We start from the raw sequence: 24,706 nt of genomic DNA, 5'->3' as shown, positions 1-24,706 counted from the left end.
AAATATAGTAATATGTGTTATGGACACAAGATAATAATTTTTTAAAATTTAATTACTTCTGGGTTAACTCACTCATTATGATCATTTCTAGTTCAATCCATTTGTCCACAAATTTCAGGAATTCCTTGTTTTTAATAGCTGAGTAGTATTCCATAGTGTAAATGTACCAGTTTCTTTATCCATTCTTCTACTGAGGGACACTTAGGCTGTTTCCAGGTTCTGGCTATTACACTCAGTTATATCTGGACACTAGCCCAAGGGGCATGTCCCAAGAAAGTCTTCACTTACCAGGAAAGTGGGACAGAGGAGAAGACTTCCTATTGGAACTCTAGGTGAGAGAATCAAGGGAGAATGGGGAAATAGAAGGACCCAGAGGGTCCTAGAAACCTACAAGTAGATCATTATGATGGGCAGATCTGGGCCTAGGGGTCTTGCTCAAACTATGGCACCAGCCAAGGACAATACATGCAGTAAACTTCGAACCCCTACCCAGATCTACCCAATGGACAGGACATTCTTCACAGCTGAGTGGAGAGTGGGGTCTGACATTCACATGAACTCTGGTCCCCCATATTTGACCACGTCCCCTGGATGGGGAGGCCTGGTGGCACCCAGAGGAAGGATAGCAGGCTACCAAGAAGAGACTTGATACACTATGAGCATATACAGGGGGAAGAGGTCCCCCTCATCCATAGTCATAGGGGAAGGGAGTAAGGGGAAAATGGGAGGGAGGGAGGAATGGGAGGATACAAGGGATGGGATAACCACTGAGATGTAATATGAATAAATTAATAAACTATATTAAAATTATTTAATTAATAAGCTAGGCATGGTGGTACACAACTGTAGAACTAGCTCTAGGAAACTGACTAGAAGATTGCAAGATTTAGGGCAGCCTGGATTATGTAGTAAACCCTGTTTCTAAAATATTTGATGAAGTTTATATGCAAGATGTACAACATGATGACTTGATGTCTCTTGTGCATCAATGACCACACTATAGCCCCAAACTTGTTTTCTTCATGACAACTGCAAGTTTTATGAATATTTCCTTTTTTAAAAAAGATGTGTTTATTTATTATGTAAAAAAAATGTTTGGCCTGTATGTACGCTTGCACCAGGTCTCTGTATGGATGCTTGTAAGCCACCATGTGGTGGCTTGGAATTGAACTCACGACCTTCGGAAGAGCAGCCAACGCTCTTAACTTTTGAACCATCTCTCTAGTCACAATATTTTCTTTTCTACACCCCTAGGCCTAGGAGATCACTTTCTTAGTCTACTTCTTACTTTCTCTACTTCTCTGAGTCTGGCTTTTTAAGTTTTCCTGGCATTCACTGAAGATCCATTGATATTAAGCTGAGTATAACAGCTGGTGGCTTAAGGAAAGTGTGGTAAATAACCACATTGGAATATTACTCAACTATAAATAGACAAGGAATCCTGGCACCTGTGAAAATGTGAGTGAACAGAGTATATATTCTGTTGAGTGAGAATCATAGGGCCTCACTTCTTTGCCGAGTATTATCCTTCACTAGTCTCTCACAAGTTAGAGCTGTCATCAAGACCATTTGATTGATGCTCCTAGCTTGTCTAGGATTTGTAGGACAGAATAAGATAAAAGCCACTGACCTGATGGAGGAATTATGTCCAACTCCTTTCTCTATAAACCTTGGGAGCTGAGCAGCAGTGGGCACTTCTGCTTGGTTTGATGCGTCGTATCCTTAATTTTTTTAGAGTAGATATTTGTATGCACTGTTTATGTGTGTAAATGTATATGTGTATATGTTCATGTGTGAATGCACATGTATGCCCTTGTGTGTGGAGGCCAGGGATTTGACACTGCGTGTTTTTAAAAAAATCACTTTCCACCTCATATTTTGAGATAGGATCTTCTCTATGAACCTGGAGTTTGTGATTTGGCTAGATTGTCTGCCTATTGAATCCCTGGGATCCTCTAGTCCCTACCTTCCCCGTGCTGACACTATAAGCATGTACTATCACTCCTAGCTTTTTTATGTTGATGCTGAGAATCTTAACCCTGGTCTCATGATTACACAGCAAGGAATCATATCGGCTGACTTTTTCTTTTACTTTACATGCATGGTTCTGTGCCCAAGGAGGCCAGAAGGAGGGAGCAGATCCCCTAGAGCTGGCTCTTACAGCCAATTTGGAGCCACCTGTTGTGAGCTTTGGAACAAAACTTAAGTTCTTTGAAAGAATAACAAGAGCTCTTAAGTACTGCATCATCATCTATCCAACCCCTTGCCTCGTGACTTAAAAGAATATTCAACTTGTGCTGGAGAGGTAGACCAGTGGGTAAAGGCATTTTTTTTTTTTTGCCAAGGATGCCAACCTGGGTTCGAACTCCAGGTCTCACATGGTGGGAAGAAAGAAACCAACACCCTCATGTTGTCCTATTGACTTTTATGTATAAATCATAGATGCACATGCTAAAAAAAAATGTGATATAGTACTCAAATGTCTCAATACCTCTTTATTGCGCCTGAAAGCATCTGCTACACTTGAAAGCTCCTATGAGGCACAAATTACAGTTCAAAAAGTGTGACTCACCACAGACTTTTCAATTTACTCTGAAATCTCTTCAAAGCCTCACACAGAAACCTTGCACCTGTGGTTCCAATGCTATTTCCCCCTAGATCCAAGTGCTCCAGGTTTGATTTTTTCTTGAGCATCTTTGCAATATGGTCGCAGCCTTTGCTGGTGATGTTACAGGACCACAGTCTGGGGAAAAAATCACATGTATAGAGACAAAAGTAAGAAACAAATGAACCATTTAATCCATTCTGGGATGATGCACCCAAAACATAACTTTCTACCTAAAGCCATGAGTTTCAGTCAAGCTTAAAGACATTGGAATAAGTGAGATTGGAATGAAAGTAGGATGGGTTTCCATATGGGTGTTTTGAAACCTTCCCCTTCCATACAGAAATGGAAGGGGAGTTAATATGATCAAAATACATTATATATATGCAATCCTTAAAAAAAGAGGAAAATAAAATTAATTTGTATGAGAGGAAACCTCATGCTTGCCACTTTCAACTGAGACAACCAACCACCTGTGTCCAGAAGAAGGCAAAGACCCCTAGAATGAAGAGGATGCTTCATTTAATGGATTCATTTTTCCAACCACCAAATACTTATGCTTATAAGTAAATGCAGCTCTTCTCCCCCACAAGGAAACAACTAAATTTGTAGTACTTTATGGATGGAACATAGGTTCCTAGCCTGGTGCCTGTAAGTAAGTGCTTAACAAACACTGACAATTATTATTTCATGGTTGTGTTTGGTTATCTTGGAGGGTACTTAGATTTATGTGGTGACTTTTCTTTTGGGTCCAGGTCTCACTCTGTAGTTTAGGCATTATTCTCCTGCCTCTGACTTCTGAAGGGTAATTTTACAGCATGTGTCACCATGCTTGGGATGATGGTAGTGCCTTCTAACAGAGACTGTAAGTTCAAGGTAAGGCTAGTTAGGTGGGTAGGGTGTTCATGGATTTGGACATTTAGTGTTTGAGTACTTACATAGTGTATTGTTGAGGAGTTCTTTCCTTCCACCCATTTCTAATAATACACTAAGTATTTAATCACATTTAAATAACCAAGTAGTTATCATGCCCTGGCTGTTTAAAGTTATAAAAAAAATGATAAGAAAAGTTGATAGCTTCCCTTCCTCCTCCTTTCTTTCTCCCCTTCTCCATCCTTTATTTATTTTATGGTATTGAGGATGGATTCCAGGACCTTGTACATAAACTGCACTATTTGCTTTATCTTTTGGCCAACTTAACAGAAGCTAGAATCATCTGGGAAGAAGAAACCTCAATTGAGAAAGTGTCTTCATAAGATTGGCTTGTAGGCAACTCTGTAGGGCATTTTCTTGATTAATGGTTGGTGTGCACTGTAAGTGCACTGTAAGTGGTGCCGCTCCTGGCAAAATGGTACTGAGTTGTATAAGAAAGCAAAATGAGCAAGCCATTAAGCAGCACTCCTTCCATGGTGTATGAATCAAATGCTGCCTCCAGGTCCTGCCTTAACTTCCCTTAATGGTGGACTACAAGATGTAATGTGAAATAAACACTGTGACGCTAAGCAACTTGGGGAGGAAAGGGTTAATTACAGTAATGGGAAGAAAATGAGAGTAAACTGTACAGGTGATCCCAGACCAACAGAACCAGTGTTTAAATATTGGTGGTGAGCCCTTGGTTATCAAAATAGAGTTGTCAATACTAAACAAATTTTTGCAGTATAACCCAATTACTCTTTGGAAACTACTTCTATGAAACTTCTCTTTGCAACAATCAGAGACCCACTGCAGGACACCACAGCCAATAAAAATGAAGAGTTTTGAAGCTTAGCTCTGATGATCTATCTCCAAGAAAACTCCTGCATCGGAGGCTCAGGGAAGATTGCTGAAGAGAAGGTGGAAAGATTGAAAGAGCATGAGGATCAGGCAGTTTACTATGAGATTGTGTCTCCTGGTAATGTCAGAAGCTACACCAATGAACTCTCACTAAGATGAGCCAAATAAGGATGGTCCTAATAGACAGGCAAAACTGGATATGGAAAAGCCCATGAGGCCTCAACTCTACACAGAGAACAACAGGAAACTGAGGAAAGCTGAGAGCAGGGGACACGGTCTACCCTCAGGGACCACCAATTTGTTGTCCAGTGCCAAATGCTCATCCCTGAAAACATATCTACAAATAACATTGTATGGCCCAAACATATATATGCATGAAATAACAATCAATTAAAAAGAGGCCATAAAATTGAAAGGCTGTGAGGAGGATATAAGGGAAAGTTTGAAGGAAAGAAAGGAAGTGAGAGAAATATTGTAATTATATTTAAATTAAAAATTATGTAAGAAAGAAAATGAATTCTATAGATTCCGGGATGAATCCCAGGGTTATATGTAGCTTGTCAACCATGCACACTTTATGTTACATAGTGGTAGGAACACAAGATTTGAAGAGAACATCAAGTTGGGTTTGGTGACACAGCACTTGAGGGTCTGAGGCAGGAAGATTGTTTTGAATGTGAAGCCAGCGTGGGCTACAGGAGTGAGATTCTGTCTCATAAAAAACATTGAAACAATGTGCGATCTGGAGGGCATGGAGGAGTGTGCTAAGAAATAATGTTTTCTGGAAATGACATAGCTAATGTACACATGAAGTCCCAGCAGCTGTGGATACTTACAGAAGGGCAAATCAGGCAAAAATACTGCATATTTGGGGGAATATTCCTGAGGACCTACCACTATTTAGAAGCTGTTGGTAGGTGATGGCTTCTTGGGAGGGAGAGTCACTACTCTTTGGGAGGTATCTACTGGCAGATAGTCAATGTCCCAAGTGAATGATCCCACTACCTGAGTCATGTCTGTGGTACTAATTGTACTCAGTGGGACAAACTTTACAAAAATTAAAAACAGAAGGAAAAAAGTAAAAGGCAGGCATGGTGCAACATTCTCGTAACTCAGGTACATGGTAGGTGTAAGGTCAGGAGTTCCAAGTCAGTGAATTTAAGGCCAGCTTGGGATTCATAAGACACCGTCTTAAACAAATTCAAAATGGAAGTCATATCTGTAAACAAGACTTGCCTCTCAATTCCCTATAAAATAGTAACATTACACATTCATATTCTATAATGTGGAATACTGAAGCCATGGCTTTACTTATGCTATATATAAAACTATTACCACTGCCATGCATCCACAGCCAATGCCATTTCTAATAGTCTATCACTCTCACATGGAAGATCATTAGCATAATATTTGTTGTAGTTAGAATAATCATGAATTACTTTCACATGTATCCTACTCCAGTGTGTACACACACACACACACACACACACACACACACACACACACACCACCCCTTCAATGCTGCAGTCAGAAAAGACTTACACCAGGGTCTGTAGTTTACATTTGGGGGAGCTTAATCTTTCACATAGATCTTTTATTCCATCATCCCCAAGAGCGTTCTTGGACAGGTTGAGATGTGTCAGAGTCTCGCTGACCATCAAAAGAGAAGAGAGGTCCTTGCAAGAGACTTCAGTAAGGCAACAGTTCTCCAACCTGTGGATGAATCACACAGCTGGACTGAACAGGAATGGCTCTATGAACAATAAGTCTAGGAAGGGGTGAAGCTCACGGCACTCCACCCTTTATATTTCAACTGTTGACTATGGTTAGACTTTCAGATAAAAGAAATTAGACACAGCTCTTAGTTGTGTCTCCTCTGTTGAGCCCACCAGGGCTTCAACACATAGTTCCAAACTGAGACTCACAGATGACCCTAGTAAGTCTTGGTGGGTCACAACACAAAATGAATAGGTATAAGTGACACACTTGTGGGGGAAGGACATATAGACTGGGAGGTGGGGGTGAGAATGTGAGTTTGCATAGTGTACATGTGTAAAACCATCAAAAATCCCACCTAAAATGAAAATTCCCAAACTGAACAAACAAACCAACCAACCAACCAAACAGCTATTAAAACAGGAGAGGACATTTCCAGCTGTCTTCATCTGGTAAAGCCCTCAAGTTTTTGTTGATTTCCATCATATAGTCATGAGCCCATGAGGCAAGCAATTATAACATCTTTATAAAGACCAAGCCAGCAAAAATCCAGGGAGGGGGACAGCCCAGGAGCTATTGGCAGATGTTGGCTTCTGGGGCAGAAGGGTCGTCACATTTTCTTGAGGGAGGTGGCTCTGAGAGGGGACCCATGCTCCAGTAGATTGTTCTAGTGCCATGTACAATAAGCAGACTCAACGGGTTTAAGCAAAGAGCATATGAAGTTAGGAGGGACCAGCAATGAGTGCATGGAGAGAATTCAGAGGAGAGAAAATGAGGAGTGAATTTTATCAAATGACACACACACATATGTGCATATGAAATTCTTAATAAAAATGAGAAGAGCCAGCTGAGTGGTATAGAATAAAAAACTCAGAAGCAGGTGTTTGCATCTGTGGGCAGACTCATATGGGTTGCCTGGTTAAGTGTGGTGTTAACGTCTCTCTCCTATCTATAGCTCAGACTCCACAGATAGAGGAGACACTTACGACACCCTGTGCAGTTTGTACTTTTGCCGCTTCCAAGCCTCACACAGCAGCTTGGCACCCTTGTCTAAGAATTCGTTGTCTGCGAGGTCCAGACAGGTCAGGGATTTATTGACGTTCAGGGCCCGGAAGAACTCAGTCCATTTCTGAACAGCGGGAGAACAAGATGCCAGCCTATGAGAGAAACAAGAGAAAGTTTGTTCTGAATGGTCCAGAGAGTGACATAGGGCAGCTGTTCTTCCAGTTGTGAATGAGTCCAGTTAGTATGTAGAGAACTAAAGTAAAGGAGTAAATTGCAAGAGGTAGAACATCAAACCAGGCTTGCAAAAAAGGCTGACTGGGGCTAGTTAAGTTGGTTGGATTGCTTCTGATCTAGCTTGTACTCCTTGGATGAACTTCCCGATGGACAAACCTGAGTTTTCTTTCCTATTGTAGGAATGAATGGTTTACTTCCTAGTTGTTTAAAAGCATAGTGTTTATACTTTTGGGCTGTTTTGCATTCTCCCTTCCTTGGTGAGTACAGAAATGTGGTCTAGTTGCCTGGGTTCACCAAGTTATATTCTCTCCCACATAAATTTTGACCATGCATGCCTTTTATACCAGCACTCAGGAGGTGGAGGAAGGTAGACCTCTGTGAGATCCAGGCCAGACTACACCACACAGTCTGTTCCAGGCCAGCCAGAGCTTCACAGAGAGACCATGGTTCAAATTATTTTTATTCTTTTAATTAATATTTCATATGTATATAGAAATACATGTAATATATCTTATTCTTACCTGAAGCCAACTTCTCAACATATTTCTATCCTCAATTCATGCTCTCTTTTAGCTGAAGAGATATTAGCAGTTGATGGCAGCTAGGGGAGGAAGAGTCACATTCTCTTTGGTGTTGTGGCCACTGGTAGGTGGCCCATGCCTTCAGTATGGCCCCACATCCTTGTACATGCATGCAGTGCTAATTTTACTGCCATAAATTTATGAACATATATGTTTTTTAAAAAATTTATTAATATCCCCTCTCTTCTTTTAAGATTTGTTTATTACTTATCAGTGCTCTGCCTGCATGTATGCTTGGAGGCCAGAAGAGGGCACCAGACCTCGTAATAGATGGTTGTGAGTCACCATGTGGTTGCTGGGAATTGAACTCAGGACCTTTGGAAGAGCAGCCAATGCTCTTAACCTCTGAGCCATCTCTCCAGCCCACATACACAGTTTTGGGACAGCATTTATCTACATATCCCTAACTAGTGCCAAACTCATTATGTAGACCAGGCTAGCCTGGAACTCAAGATCTCCCTGCCTCTGCCTCCCAAGTTCTTGAATCAAAGATATGCACCACCAAACACAATATCCTATATTATTTGTGAGACTGGGTCTCCCTATATGTACTTCAATGATTCTAGGCACGTAACAGATTTTTTTATTACCTCCATTTTTATATTGGAAATAAACATTATATCATCTGACTGAATGTTTTAAGTTGATAACTCACATGGAATGACACAGTAAAATATACTAAAGATAATGAAGAGCCTCCCTCTTAAGACCTACACTATAATTATTCAACCAAATTAAATCAAGGCATATTATGTGGACTGCCAATTGCCTCCAAAATTACATAACACTGAACTTTATGCGACTTTCTTTTGTTTTGGGCATTAGATTATTCATTTTAAGTAAAAAATCAAGTCTCAAATATTCAAGTCATACATGCTCTCTCCCAGATAATTCTCTCAGAGAAAGGAAAAAGGGGGTATTTTGCCAGGAGTGGTATTGACAGCAGTTACAACTTGTCTCATTACTTCATCCCCTAGTCCTTATGGGATGTATGTTATCCCCTCCTTATTGACCTCGTTAAATGGGTGAATATCACATACCAGGGAATACAGAGGTACAGTTTGTGACATTACACTATGTTCCCGCTGCTGGTTCAAATATGATCATGGTAGGATCCATGCATCGTAGGATGGGGGTGGCAGTATAACCAGTAGACAGTATCCTAACAGCTGATACCCCAATCAAAGAGTGATGCTAGGGAAGGACTTTTTTTTAATGTTTCATTATTAATTTATTCTTGTTACATCTCAATGGTTATCCCATCCCTTGTGTCCTCCCATTCTTTCCTCCGTCCCATTTTCCCCTTATTCCCCTCCCCTATGACTGTTCCTGAGGGGGATTACCTCCCCCTGTATATGCTCATAGGGAAGGACTTAACTGATGCTTTGGAGAGTCTTTGCTGGGAATATGGGGTCTTCAATCTTATGTTCTGGACCATGATCCAAGAAGCATATAACCACAACCACAAGAAAATGGCCTGATAGGGCTGTTACTTGGATTCTAGTAGTTTCTTGGTCACAGGGTTGTCATATGTAAGTTAATCAGACCTCAGGGAGGATGAAGATTGAATTTTTTGTCCATCTTCTGGTCCATGTGCCTCGAGTTTTTTTTTTTAAGAGTAGGCAATATTTCCCTCTAATTTGGATTTGAGATAGTCTTACATGACCAGGACTTCGGGGATTGAGAGATACCTGAGAAACTGCAGTTTACATGCTGAATTTTTCAGGACCCCACACACCGAGGGAAGCACAGAGTTTGGGTTTCCACCCTCCAGAGTCAGATGTGAGAGGGCTTCGTAACCGTTAAAAGTGAGGCACAGTTTCTTGTAAGCATCATCTGGGGAAATATTTTTGAGGCTGAGGAAAAGAACATAAAAGATGAGATCGTGAGTGCTTGTGAGATGGCTTGGTGAATGACAAGACTTGACACCAAATCTCACAACCTCAGTTTGATCCCGTGGACCCACAGGGATGAAGCAAAGAGTCAATTCGGCAAATTGCTTTGGCTTCCAGTCATGCAAATATATATGTCACATGATAAATAATATAATACATATATAATAAACATAAATATAAAAATATAATAAAACATAAAATATTATAAATTTTTAAAAAGATGAGATTTTGTCTTTCTATGCCTCAAGCTTTGGCCCCATTGACTAACATTCCTCTTTAGAAACTATCTGAAGTCATACTTTCTTTAATAATTTCAAACATATGCAAAATTCGCTATACATATATGTATGTATGTATGTATGTATGTATGATAGTATATATGTACATATATACACTATATCCCACACAAACCTCCCTTTTTAAAAAGAATGAGACATTCATTTTCTTTGACGTGTTACCAGTGGGCACCTTTCCACAACCACTGTGTCTTGTGGAAGACTATGAGGAGTTCTTCTGTATTTATCCACATCTAGTGCAGTCCTTAGTGGATAAGAACTCTTCTTCTCAAGAAAGAATTAAGAGGTGTCAGAGAGATGGCTCGGAAATTAAGAACACTTGTTACTCTTGCAGAGGACCCACGTTTGGTCTTCAGTATCCACAGGATCGCTCACAACTGTCTGACACTTTAGTTCCGAGGATCTTATACCTTTTTCTGATTTCTATAGGCATCAGACATGCCTATAGAAATATGTATATATATGTATATATGTATATATATATCATATACATATACATACATGTAAAGTTTTTTTTTTTTGAGTGCGTCTGAGTGTATTTTGCAGCTAAGCAGTCTAATTTTTTAAACATTCATTTCAAAAGCAGGGTGGGGTTTGCAGTTACATTTTGCCACAGAGAAGATTCAAGGAAGTCAGATACATGTAAAGTTAAGGAAATTTCCCTGAACCTGTTGTGACTCACATCTTCCTAGATTTAAGCCTTCTAGGCACAAAATGTACAGATGAACATCAAGTAAGACTGATCACTTTTCTACACTCTGCACTCATGCATTTACATATTTACTTTTCTGATAATATTTTAACAACACTGCTCTTTTTTCCAATTCCATTCATTTTTTTTGGTCATGGGCACACACACCTTTCCTATTGGCTTTCCATGCTCACACCTCCAAGCACATTGCTCTTCTTCCTTTCTACATCAGTGGCTAGCTTCCAGCCTGTCATGGTTTTGTGTGTCCTCTGGGGACAGCAGATGACCCATGTAGACACTGAGGCATCTCATGACTGAGGGAAGAAACTGCCATTGATATCTGGGTCATGTGGAGGTCAGGGACACTGCTCTCCATTTGATAAGACACAGATGAATCTTCTCCCTCCAACAAAGAAATACATCGCTCTACAGTGCCTGTAGAGGTTGGGGGACTCTGTTCTAATCGGAGCCCAGTGGTTTCCACAGTAGGACTCAAACTGCCTGAGGATCTTTATTTTTCTCATGGCATATGTGAACATCAAAAATGTGTTCTGTGTTATACTGAAGTTATTGTAGGGTCCTCTAGATAAAATTAAGGACAGTTCTATGTAAATTACCTTTGTCTTGTGCACCTGGCTAGAGTCTGGGATATGAATTTGAGGATTTTTTTTTTCCAGTTTTAAAATTGTGAGCACTTTGGTAATATGCTACGGGGGTATCAGCTTGTACATACACCACTTTCTGCAGGCGACAGGGAGCAGAGGCCAGCCTTTCACAAAGAACCTGTAGCGAGGAGCTGTTGAAGACACTTTCGCTGAAGTACAGAAAAACCAGTTTCTTGTTTGAATTAAACACATCACAAAAGTCCGTCCAGAAAGTTAGCAGGTGTTGGTCACCCTGGGACCTACAGAAAAAAAAAACAAAATGGACTAATTTTTATTTCCTCACGGATTTATGTGTGCCTGCACACCCCCGTGCATCCTTAGGCATAGTCCACCTTTTTCATGAGGCAGAGTCTCTCATTGGTTTGGATTTCAGCAGGTAGGCTAGGCCAACAGGCATTTAAGCTTCCACCTTCCATCCTCCCATCATGGAGATCACAGGCATGCACTATCCTGTGTTTTGTGTGGGTTCTGAAGGAAAAAAAACCCTCAATTGATGTTTTCTTCTCCCAGGTGACTCTAGTTTGTGTTTATCTGACAAAAATCAATCATTAAAGTTTTTTGTACTTTTATAACTTAACCCTCCACATGTACACACACACACACACACACACACACACACACACACACACACACACATTAAAATCTAGAATCAGTTTATGAGAGAGCCCTGTATTTAGCTGAATTGGGCTCTTTTGCTTAGTAATTTCTAATTCCATCTGTTTTGTTCTATTAGTTCCTTTATGGCGTTTTAATGCATAGTTTTAGCTGATTCTCTGCCTGTATCCCTTATCTCCCTCCCTCCTATCTATACTTAAACCCCTTTATTTTTGGGTATCCACACTTCCACTTTTATGTCACACATTCTTTTATCAGGCTTTAAAAAATTACATATGTCTGTGTAGAAGTCAAAGGATATCTTATGGGAACCAGTCTTCTCCTGGAACCATTGTATCCTAGAAATTTAATTCATCAGGCATGTGATGCATCTTTCCTGTCCTCACATTACATGTGTTCTGTCATCTTCTCCTTCAAAGCTCATTTTCCCCACTCATAGGTCCTTTTCTACTTTTCCATTATGGAAATGGAAATTAAAGGTATTTTTGAGGGCCTGGAGAGATGTTTTCAGCAGTAAGATTACTTGCTGGTCTTCCAGAGGAACTGGATTCAATTACCAGCACCTTTGTCGTAACTTACAACTGTCTATAAGCCCACTTCCAGAGGATCTAGTATTCTTTTCTTGCCTTCATGTGTGCTAGGCATGTACATAGTGCATAGGCATACATGCAGACAAAAAATTTACACATGAATCATAAATCTTTGAATGTATACATTTTCCCTAAACCTGCCCTAACCTCATACTTTTCCCAACCTCAAACACCATTTTAATATTCAAGTTGTCTTTTTAAAATTGGTATAGTTGAGACTGTTCAGTATTTGTCCCTCTGGTTCAGCTTACTTCACTTTACATAATGTCTTCCATGTTAATGCAAATGACTAGATTTCATTGTTTGAAATGATTAAAGAAACCATGACTTCAAATAGCTTTTAAAGAGAAATGTTAGTCAATGGGCCCAAAGCTTGAGTTGAGATCTGGAAATTAGCACATGCTGTGATGTTTATTATTATTATTATTATTATTATTATTATTATTATTATTATATCTATATCATGATATATAGTCCATCTTCACTGCTAGAATTGGGGGTGGCTTGGGAGGGGATGGTTTAGGTGTTCTTTTGAGACAGGGTCCCACTATGTAGCCCTGGCTTTTCAACAACTCATCTGTAGGCCGAGTTGGCTTCAGTGCCTTCCATGTGGTCAGATTACAGATATATGCCACGACATATGGCAGGAAAAATTTGACGTTATTAATGATATTCTGCTATGCCACCAGACAGGAGCAGAGTCTAGCTGTCACCTGAGAGGTCCCACCCAGAAGTGGATCCAAACAGATGCAGAGACTCCCAGCCAAACATTGGGCAATGCTTAGGGAGTCTTGTGGAAAAGTGGGGGCGAAAGATAGAAGGACCTGAAGGTGACAGGAGCTCCCCAAGAAGACCAACAGAGCAAACTAACAAGAGCCCGGAGCAGCTTGCAAAGACTTAAGTGCCAACCAAGGACCATGTGTGGACTGGACCTACACCATATACAGAGATGTTGCAGATGGCCAGCTCAGGCTCCATGTGTGTCTCCAAGTAAGGGGAGCAGGGATTGTCTCTAACATGGACTCTGTTGTCTGCTTTTTGATCACTTCCCACCTGTCAGGGCTTGTGAGGCCATAGACGAAGAGGATGCATTCAGTCCTGATACAACTTGATGAGCTAGGGTGAGTTGGGAGGGGGAAATTCCCTTCTCTGAGGAACAGAGGAGGGGTGATGGGGAAAGAGGGAGGGAGGGTGGGACCAGGGGCACAGGAGGGAGGATGCTACAATGGGATAATTAATTATTAAGTTTAATTAATTAAATAAATTAATTACAAAAGATGTTTAACTCTCAGGATGGCATCCTTTTTTTTTTTTTTTTTTTTTGGTTTTTTGAGACAGGGTTTCTCTGTGTAGCTTTGGCCGTCCTGGACTCACTTTGTAGACCAGGCTGGCCTCGAACTCACAGTGATCCGCCTGCCTCTGCCTCCCGAGTGCTGGGATTAAAGGCGTGCGCCACCACGCCCGGCAGGATGGCATCCTTAATCACATCATTACTTCACTTTTTTTTTTTTTTTAAGTAGGAAGGATGTTCATCGGCTACAAAATGTCCTACCCTGAGCTACAGAGAACGAGAAACTTCAACCTCTTACTGAAAATACAATGGGATGAGATGGAGGACACAAGCACCATTAAGAAGCCTGAAAGGAAAAGGGTTCTTACCTTTGATCTTGATCTGTGGACTCTGACACAGCATCATTCTCTGGAAAGACCCCCTTTTCTATTTGCAGGGACATTGTCTGCAAGTTTTTGGAATTCTTGAGGCAGAATGAAGCATGTATGAGGTCTGTGTTGGTTTTCAAATGAAAGGAGATTTCCTCAAAGGTGGCCATGGCTTCCTTCACAAGCTCCTCCTCTCGAGACTCATAGAGACAGGACAACATCTCCTGTAGATCCATCAGTAATAGGAGAGGCTTATTTTCCCCTGACTCACACTCCAGGAATTTCCTCTTGACCTCAGTTGATATTTGGCAGCCAAAAATGCTCTTCAACTCTTGAATTCGTGTCTTATTCAAGAGGCCAAATACAAACAGCAGCACTCCAGACAGGTTGGGGTTTTTAAATCTTGCTTCTCTAGAAAGCATATTCTGCATATTATATTTGGAGACATTCTTGCCTTCCTGCCCAAGTTCCTGAACAAATACTATAGCAGCTAATAGCTGCTGGATACTGAGGCAGATGAAGGAGAGACATTTTTTACTGGAAGAGTTTTTAGGGAGAATGTACTTGGATATTATGGGATGCAATTTATTCAGGTCCAATTTTAATTTCAAGAAGTCTTCTTCAAAGACTACAGACAGCTTCTCCAACAGACTATCAGCAGCCAGCATACATATTTTCTTGAACAAGATTTGCAGTTCAGTGTTGAGATGGTCTTCATAGATTTCTGGTGAGAAGATTCTATAGAGGAAGTTCAGGAACATGGAGGTTTGAGTCTGGCATGTCAGAGCAAGGTCTTCCCTCTTCTTTATGCCTAGCTCCAGGCAAAGGCAGAATATCCCACATTCAGCAGGAAGTGGGGCCATTTGGAAGAGAGCAGCACTGCTTCTCACTGCATTGAAAGCTTGCAGTGCCTTTTCTGCACCTTCCTCCTCCTCTGTCTCTGCCTCCTCCTCCTCCCCTGTCTCTATCTCCTCCTCCTCCCCTGACTCAGTCTCCTTCTCCTCCTTCCCCATCTCCATCTCCTTCTCCTTCCCCGTCTCCATCTTCTTCTCCTCCTCTGTCTCCTTCTTCTCCTTCTCTGTCTTCTTCTCCTTCCCCATCTCTGTCTTGTCCCCCGTCTCCTTCTTCTTCTCTTCCTCCTCCCCTTCCTTGTCCTCATCCTCCTCTTCCTCCACCTTATTTTCATCTGCATCTTTACCCTTCACTCTGGCAAAGTATTTCTGAAAGTACTCCCACTTTTCCTTCTCCAAGAAGCCCTTAGTCTCTATAAGCAGGGGCTGATCTATCATGAGGTGGATTTGCTGTAAAGCCTCTGTCCGTGTGGTCACCAGCAGTGTGGCATGAGGTAGCATCTTCCTTTTCAGCAAACTGCTTAGTAAGACAGCTGCAGGCTGCACCGTGTTCCAGTCACTACAGATATCACTGATCAGAGCTCCTGCTGGGACGGCCAGCTCATCAAAACCGTCCACCACAAACAAGAATTTCTTTGCCAAGCCTAGGGCCTGCATCACAAGATCCCTCCAGGGCTCAATGTACAAGGATAAGAGGTGTGCAAAAGTGCAAGAATTACTATTATTAAGTTCCCTGCAGCTGATATAGAAAGCACATGGGTACATCTGGGCCTGCTTGCTCTCTGACCATTCTAGCATTAGTCTTTTTGCCATTGTGGTTTTTCCAGATCCTGGAGGGCCATGAAGCACTATTGTATGAGCAAATGGCATCTCTGCCTTAGGATTACACAATGTCATGAGTGTCCTGTAGCTCTCAGTAGCCACATAGATTTCTTCATTGCTTATAGGCCAAAAGTTATTCTTCCATTTGTCTATGTATGTAGTCTTCCAAATCTTTTTCTGCTCATGTTCTTTACCGTCAATGACAGTGGGCAGGGGATAGACAGGACACAGTTAGTTGGTTATTGTGAAAAATTACCTCATGAAATTAGAAAAGGAAAATGAGGAACATAGTTTTTACAGACTAACTTCAACCCATGTTTATTTTTTGATGCAAATATACTTTAAAAAGAGTCCAATTTGAAATAACTAAGTTTAACTTTAATTACACACATATAAGTGTATGTGGGTATGTACTTGTGAGTGCAGTGCCCATAGATGCCAGGAGAAGGCATTAGTTCACCAGAGCTAGAGTTACAGGTGGTTGAGTATGGCCTGAAATGGGTGCTGGGACCTAAACTAAGGTGTTTTGCAAGAACAGCATACATTTCTTACTGCTGAACCATATCCCCAGCCCCTATTTATTTTAGCTTAAGGAAACAAAGATCAGGGGCATTGCTTTCTACTATGGGAAAGTAACCTCTTTGTTTAGAATGGTTCTAATTTCTTTTTGTCTATTAACATTCTCATACAGGGCCTGGGGAGATTGGTCAAGTGTCTGCCACACTAGCATAAGGAGCAGAGTTTGGTCTCTAGAACTCACATAAAAGTCAAGCTCAGGGGTGTATATCTGTCACCTTAGTGCTATGGGGGTGGAATGGGCAGAGACAACCATGTCCCTTTTGGCTTGAGAGGAAGATGGTCTAGCCAGTCAGGGAGCTTCAGATTCAGTGGGAGACCTTATCTCAAAATATAAGGTAGAGAATGATAGGACACCTAATGTCAATTTCTGGCTTCCATATGTAGACACATGTGTGAAATCAGATGTTCACAGTCATGCATACATACCACACACCCCAAATTTTTCATGTATGGGTGGATCCACATAACTACATTGAGGATATTTGTCTAGGTTCTTATTTCCTTCTTATTAATTCTTTGTTGTTCAAGACAATTTCTTTTTTTTTTATTTTTAATCACACCTAGCTTTCTTACTTCCAAGATTGTCTTAATTCTTCTTATGTTTGTGAGGTCTCCCTCCCTGCATTTTTATAACTGCAGATTCTGCACATGTTGTAAGCTTAGAAGTATAATGGGTAGGCCATAGAGAGGAATAAAAATACACAGCTATATTACTGGATCTAATTTCTGGAGAGCCATTTGTAAGAAACATTTGCCATATCAGTGCAACCCGAGCATGGTGTTGTATGGTAATAATTTTTATCATTTGGGAGTTTGAGACAGAAAGATTGTAAGGACCCACCCAGGTCACAGAAAGTTCCTAGCCAGCTTGGGCTACACAAAAATTGTTTAAATATATTATAGGAAACCTCAACACATATGCTTAAATGAAAATTCCAGTGTTCAAAATGTGTGTTTCACGTTATCGTCCAGGGAGGCTCCAGAGCCTTCCAAAACACAAGTTTATTGTCACCACTCTTGGCTTTATGATCAGAACTAGACACACTAGATACGCAAATGTCTAAGACAGAAAGAAATCAAACTGACACTGATCTGGAAACTCACTCTCTTCTTGGAGTCTTCATAGTGTTGGGGTATGATGTAAGTGATAGGGGAGAATCTCCATCAGTGGCCTTGCTCAGCTGTAGACCCTGCCTGCTAAAAAATTTATCTGTCAGGGCAGTGCCGTTGGTGCAATGATGTCAAGCCTTGTTAGGAGGCAAACCAAATGATTTCTTATTGGAATTTTAAAATTATTTTTAATTATGTGTCTATGGGTGCATCTGACTGTGGTTATGTCCAGGTGCCCATATAGGCCAGAGGCCTCAGATCTTCTGGAGCTGGAGTTATAAATGGTTGTGAGCCAGAGAAATGGAGGTGCTGAGAACTGAACTCAGAACCACTGGAAGAGCAGCAAGTGCTCTTAATAACTAGGCCATCTCTCCAGTCCTGATTTATGATTGATTTGCTACCTTCTCCCTAGGAAGAAATTAAAATCTGGTTTGTTTTGTAAACCTGGTCAAAGGCTTGGGAGGACAGAAACCCTTCTGAGGAAACTACTGTTATTATTTGGCTAAATGGACACAGTGTTCTTGACAAGTTGTTTTCTAAACACCTAAAATTGATGCTTACAGTCTAGCAATGCCAGTTTTGGTCTGAGAAGCTTAAAAAAAAAACAGTGATTAGTTGTTACTATAGCAACTTGTAACTGCTGCAATTGCCAAGAATAAGAATATATTGAACAATCTGCACCTTTAGTACCTCCTTCAAGACACAGGGAACATTGAAGAAGAGGAGGAAAAAATATAGGAATCAAAGGAAAGCTAGGGTCTTCTGAGAATGCCATAGCCATTATATTCTTGAACTCTAGCAGCACTGAAAAGACCTACACAGAACCTAGCTGAGACCAGACCTATGAACATTCATCCTGGAGCAAGAAATCTTCACAGATCATCTTCTCTGAGGATATATAGTCAGGGAGTGGCTCACAAGGCTGAAAACCTTTGTGAGAATCTATAAGCAGTAGTAAATGCAGGGAATGGTACAGATTTTTTTCAGTGTTGTAGACACTTGTAAGACATCCATGCTTATAGGAGCACCTCTAGTGATATACACATGCATGAACAGGCTCTCACACACCCGTGCATGTGTTCAAGCATGCACACACCTGCATATACTCGCACATGCAGGTTCTCTCTCTCTCTCTCTCTCTCTCTCTCTCTCTCTCTCTCTCTCTCTCTCTCTGTCCACACACACACACACACAAACACACTCACAAACAAAAAAGGATCAGTTAGGATGTGAAAAGGCATCACGAGGGGAAAGAGGGACAAGAAAGTGTAATAGGGATTAATTTGGTAAAAATACACTATGTATATATGAAAATGTCATTAAAACCATTATTATATGTAGTTAATATATACCATTCAATACTTACAAAGTCTTCAATGTAGTTTATAACAACAACTTGTCTGTTTTTCTCTACTACACCAGAGTAAGTGGTGGGAGCTCAGGAAATGCATCTCTGTGGTATCTACTGTTAGCTCACTATTACAAACTTTGATGGAGAAGAAATAGAGTGCTACCTCTCTGAAATGCACACCAACTCTCAGGTACATACCAAAGGGGAGTGAAAACATGTATATATGAAGAATTTTATATATATGTGTTGCAAGAGACCAGGATCTGAACCTAGAAACTATTTATTTATGAGAATTAGTTTGTGCTAACAATTTAATGAAAGTGCAAAAGTAGTAAGAAAAAAAGCCCTGAGAGACCCAAGATGGTGACACTGACCACACACTGTGTCTGATTGGCAAGATGGAGCCTAGGGAGTGGGCTGGGAGCTACAGACCACAAGGCCTGGAGAGTTTTTGGTGAAAGGGGTCCACATTGGGCAGAGCACAGGTGGGTCTGGCCTCAGGCCATCCAACTGGTCCACAGAGGATGGGTGCTCAGTCCCCAGAGTCTGGACACATACCTGTTTGTGAGCTGCATCTATGCTCTATATTGTGGACTTGTGTCTGGGACTTAACTGTGACCCACTAGCATCTGGATCTGCTGACCCAGAAGAGAATCCAGGAAAACAGGTGTATCTGACCTCAGACCACCCTGCCAGTCTACAGAACGCTCCAGGCCTGGAGTGGGTGTGGGCAAGCTCACCAAAGACCAGCCAAATGTAGGCTATCTGGCTATACCTACACTTTCTTTCTCTGACTGAACTGTGGGCTACAGAGCATCAGTGTCGGTGTCTGCTGGCCCAGGGAGAGCCCAGAATGTGGAACTGGGATAGATCTGACCTTGGATCATGCCGCTGGTCCATATAGGGACCCAGGAACCAGACAGGGTGGCCAGGCAGCAAAAAACACATTCTCCAAAGTTCAACCAAACACCATAGGCTAGCACGTGAGGTTCCCACACTCTCTGGTGGATGGAAGCAAGGCCACAAGGCCTCAGTGGCTCAAAGCCCAGCCAAACACAGGCTGTCATACTCTACCTGAACTCTCTATGACTGAACTGTGAGCTACAGAGCACCAACATCTGTGTCTGCTGGCCTAGTGGGAAGCCTAGAGTGTGGATCTGGGATAGATTGGATTACCCTGCCAGTCCATGGAGGGACCCAGGGCCCAGATGGCTTTGGACACGCTCTCCAAAACCCAGCCAAATGTCACAGGCTAGCACACAGAGTATCTGCGCTCTCTGAAGGATCCAAGACCCTAGGGGCCCAGTGTCCCCAAAGCCCAGCCAAACAGAGGATAGTGGGCTGTACCTACACTCTCTTGGACTGAGCCTTGGGATGCAGAGCACCACCACCAGCCTCTGCTTGACCCAGTGGGGAGCTCAGGCTGTGGAGCAAAGTCCCTAGGAGCTGAACCAAGATCACCTACCTGATCCAGGGAAGGGTTTCCTGACCTTCACAGGCAAGGGGCCTCATCATACAGTCACTCACAGCCACTCACATACTAAATGCTCTCAATGGCCAGTGAGGGACACCAGAAAGTACCTCCCAAAGTCAGAAACAGCAAGATGACTAAAGGTCAATGTAAAAACACAAACAACAAAAGCAAAAAAGAATATGGCATCTACAGAATCCAGTTATCTGAAAGAAATCAAGCCTGGGGACTCAAAACCCAACTGAAGCACAAGGAAATGACCTCAAATCCTTAGTAATGAAGATGATAATGGAGAAAGCGAAATAAAATCCATAAACAAATACAGGGAGATGCAGCCAAACAGATCAAGGACCTTAGAGAAGCCACGACAGAAGCCTATGGAGAGGAAAATGAAGAAGTCACTGGAAGAAATTCAGGTAAATGCAAACAATTAGGTGAAGGAAATCAAGAAAAATGGTTCAAGATCTGAAGAGGAAAATGGAAACAATGATAAAAGCATAAACATAGGAAAGCTGGGAAAGAGAGAACTTAGAGAAGAAAACAGGAACTGCAGAGGTAAGCATCACCAACAGAATACAAGAAGTGGAATAAAGAGTCTGGGGTATAGAAGGTACAATAGAAGCGTTTGATACAACCATTAAAGAAAATGTTAAATCTGAAAAATTCCTGACACAAAACATCAAAGAAATCAAGGACACCATGAAAAGATGAAATCCAAAGATTATAGGAATTAAGACTCATGGTTTAACAATTCAACAACTCATAGAAGTAAATTTCTCCAATTTAAAGAAATATATGCATACAAAACATACAAAAGGCTGACAGAACACCAAATAGAACAGAACAGAAAAGAAAAAACTCCCTCCACTTAATAATCAAAACACAAAATATACAGAACAAAGATAAAATATTAAAAGCAGCAAGAGAAACGGCCAAGTAACATATAATGGCAAACTTATCAGAATCACACCAGACTTTTTAGCAGAGACCATAATAGCTAGAAGGGCCTGGGCAGAGGTCTTGAAAATCCCAAAAGAATACAGATGCCAGTCCAGACTACTATATCCAGCAAAACTTTCAACAACTCTAGATGGAGAAAACAAGATATTTCATGACAAAAATTAAAACAATACCTATCTACAAATCCAGCCTTACAGAAGTGATTAGAAGGAAAACTCCAAGCCAAAGTGGCTAACTACAACCAAGATAATACAGGAAATAGATACCTCCACTTTAGGCAAACAAAACCCAGACAAAAACACAAATATAGTATCAAACCCAACATCAAAATCAAGGGATCTAACAGTCATTGGTCATTAATCTCTCTCAACACAAATGGTCTCAACTCTCCCACATAAAGACACACACTGACAGAATGGATGCATAAGCATGACCCAACATTATGCTGCATTGAAGAAACATATATCATCCACAATGAAAGACACTACCTCAGGGTAAAAGGCTGGAAAAAGTTATTCTAAGCAAATGGACACAAGAAGCAAGCTGGCGTAGGTATTCTAATAGCTAATAAAATAGACTTTCAACCAAAATTAATCAAAAGAGATTAGGAAGGGTACTTCATACACAAAGGAAAAGTCAATCAAGATGACATCACAATTCTGAACATATATGTCCCCAATACAAGGCACCCCACTTGTAAAAGAAACATTAATAAAGCTTAAACCACACATAGATCCCCAGACATTAATAGTGGGAAACTTCAACACCCCACTTTCACCAAAGGATAGGTTAACAAAAAAGAAGCTAAATCAAGAAATAATGACACTAACTGATGTCCTGAATCAAATGGATCTAGTAGATTCTATCTTTTTCTCAGCACCTCATGGAACTTTCTCCAGAACTTATCATATTGTAGGTAACAAAGCAAGCCTCAACAGATACAAGAAGATTGAAAGAATGCCTTGTATCCAATCAGATCACCATGGTCTAAAGCTGGACTTCAACAGCAACAGAAATAAAAAAAAGCCTACAGGCAAATGAAAACTAAACAACTCTCTGCTTAATGACAACTGGATCAGGGAAGAAATAAAGAAATTAAGGACCTTCTGAAATTCAATGAAATTGAATTTATTTATTGAAATTCACTTATAAGTGGATATTAGCCCAACATAGATCTCTTCTGAGAGACTCCACCCAGCATGGGATCAGGAAAGATGCTGGAACTCACAGTTGGACTCTGGGTGGAGCACCTAGAGTCCTATGAAAGAGATGGGGGATGGAAGGGCGAGGTGGAGTGAGGAGCTCCACAGCATCAAGATCTGTGGATGTCTACCCGGGGGTGGGGGCTGCACAAACTGATGCACGAAGCAAGAACAGTGCATACAGAGAACCTAGACCTTCTGATCAGATATAGCCAATGGACAGGGGTATCAGGGACTGCCTCTGACATGAACTCTGGTGCCTGCAATTTAATCACTTCCCCTGGCGGTTAGGCCCTGCAGGCACACAGAGTAAGGGGATGCAGGCTATCCTGATGAGACCTGATAGGCTGTTGTCAGTTGGTTGGGGAGGAAGGCACTCCTGTCAGAGTACTAGGGGAGGGAAATAGGGCAGAACATGGGGGGAGGGTGGAAATGGGAGGATAGGAGCCAGAGGATAGGATTGAGGGGATAACAATCGTGATTTAGTGTAAATAAATTATGAAAAATAAAACATTAAAATGAGAAAAATTATCCACATGATCATCTCACTAGACACTGAAAAAGCCTCCAACAATATCCAACACCATTTCATAATAAAAGTCTTGGGACAGATCAGGGATACAAGGGACATAAGTAAACATAATAAAAAACAATTTACAGGTTAGTATCTCTCCAAATGAAAAGACGAAAGAGACAGTTTTCTACCTAAATAGTCATCCAAAACTCTTTATAACATTGGAAGATGTTCTTCAGCCTTCTGGCCCAATATATCTGACAACAAACCTATAGCCAACGTCAAATTAAATGGAGACACAGTCAAAGAAATTACATTAAAATCAGTAGCAAGACAAGGCTGTCTACTTCCTCCCTACTTACTCAATATAATGCTTGAAGTTTGAGCAAGAGCAGTAAGACAGCTTAAATAGATCATGGGGATACAAACTGGAAAAGAAGAAGCCAAAGTACAGTTACTTGCATATGCTATGGTAGTATACATAAGCAAACCCTAACACTTTACCAGGGAGCTTCTAGAGCTCACAATCACTGCCACTGAAGTTGCTGAATACAAGATTAAGAAAAATATCAGTAGCCTTCGTATACAAATGACAAAGAGACTGAGAAAGAAATCAGGGAAGCAGCACCATTTATAACGGTCACAACCAATATAAAACTTATTGGGGGTAACCCTAACCAAGCAAATGAATGACTTGTATGACAAAACTAAGTTTTTGAAGAAAGAAAGTGAAGGAGATATCAGAAGATGGAACAATCTCCCATTCTCATGGATTAGTAGAATTAATACAGTAAAAATGTCCATTCTACCCAAAACAATCTACAGATTCAATACAATCCCCATCCAATTTCCAAGACAATTCTTTAGATACTGTGAAAGGGACTATACTCGACTTTATATGGAAACCCCCCAAAAACAAAGTTAGTTAAAATAATTCTAAACAATAAAAGAACTTCTGGGTTACCACTATCCTAGTTTTCAAGCTGTACCACAGACCTACAGTAATGATACCCACATGGAATTGACATAAAAAAGACACATTGATCAATGGAATTGAAGATCCACACACCTATGGATACCTAACTTTTAATGAAGAAATCACAACACAATTGAAAAAAGAAAGCATATTCCACAAATGGTGCTGGCGTAACTTGATGCCTGTATGTATAAGAATGCAAACAAATTAATATTTATCATCATGTGCAAAAGTCATGTCTATATGAATCAAACCATTAAACCAGACACATTGAATATGATAGAAGAGAAAGTATGGACTATTCTTGACTACACCAGCACATGGGATAACATTCTGAACAGGACACTTATAGCACAGACATTAAGATGAACAATTAATAAATGGGAGCTTTTAAAACTGAAAAGCTTCTGTAAGGCAAAGGACACTGTTAATGGGACAAAATGGAGCCTACAAAAAGGGGAAAGTGTTTCACCAACCCTACATTTGACAGAGGGCTAATATCCAAAATATATAAATAACTCAAGAAACTAGATAGCATCAAACCA

General features: G+C 40.9%; 1 protein-coding gene across 1 annotated transcript in view; it reads right to left on the bottom strand.

Moving 5' to 3' along the window:
• Nlrp2 (NLR family pyrin domain containing 2) overlaps positions 1-24,706 on the bottom strand; it is a 46,302-nt gene that overhangs the window by 4,546 nt on the left and 17,050 nt on the right. The window contains exons 4-10 of the mRNA XM_051161832.1: positions 15,537-16,186; positions 14,326-15,278; positions 11,530-11,700; positions 9,606-9,770; positions 7,081-7,251; positions 5,921-6,091; positions 2,573-2,743 (exon numbers count right to left, since the gene is read on the bottom strand). Coding sequence (XP_051017789.1) covers positions 2,573-2,743; positions 5,921-6,091; positions 7,081-7,251; positions 9,606-9,770; positions 11,530-11,700; positions 14,326-15,278; positions 15,537-16,186 — 2,452 coding nt within the window. The remainder of the gene's footprint in view (positions 1-2,572; positions 2,744-5,920; positions 6,092-7,080; positions 7,252-9,605; positions 9,771-11,529; positions 11,701-14,325; positions 15,279-15,536; positions 16,187-24,706) is intronic.

This window comes from Acomys russatus, chromosome 19, assembly GCF_903995435.1.
Source record: "Acomys russatus chromosome 19, mAcoRus1.1, whole genome shotgun sequence".
NCBI classification, from domain to species: domain Eukaryota; kingdom Metazoa; phylum Chordata; class Mammalia; order Rodentia; family Muridae; genus Acomys; species Acomys russatus.
The sequence above is the reverse complement of the archived record's forward strand: the minus strand, read 5'-3'. Positions and strand labels throughout refer to the sequence as shown.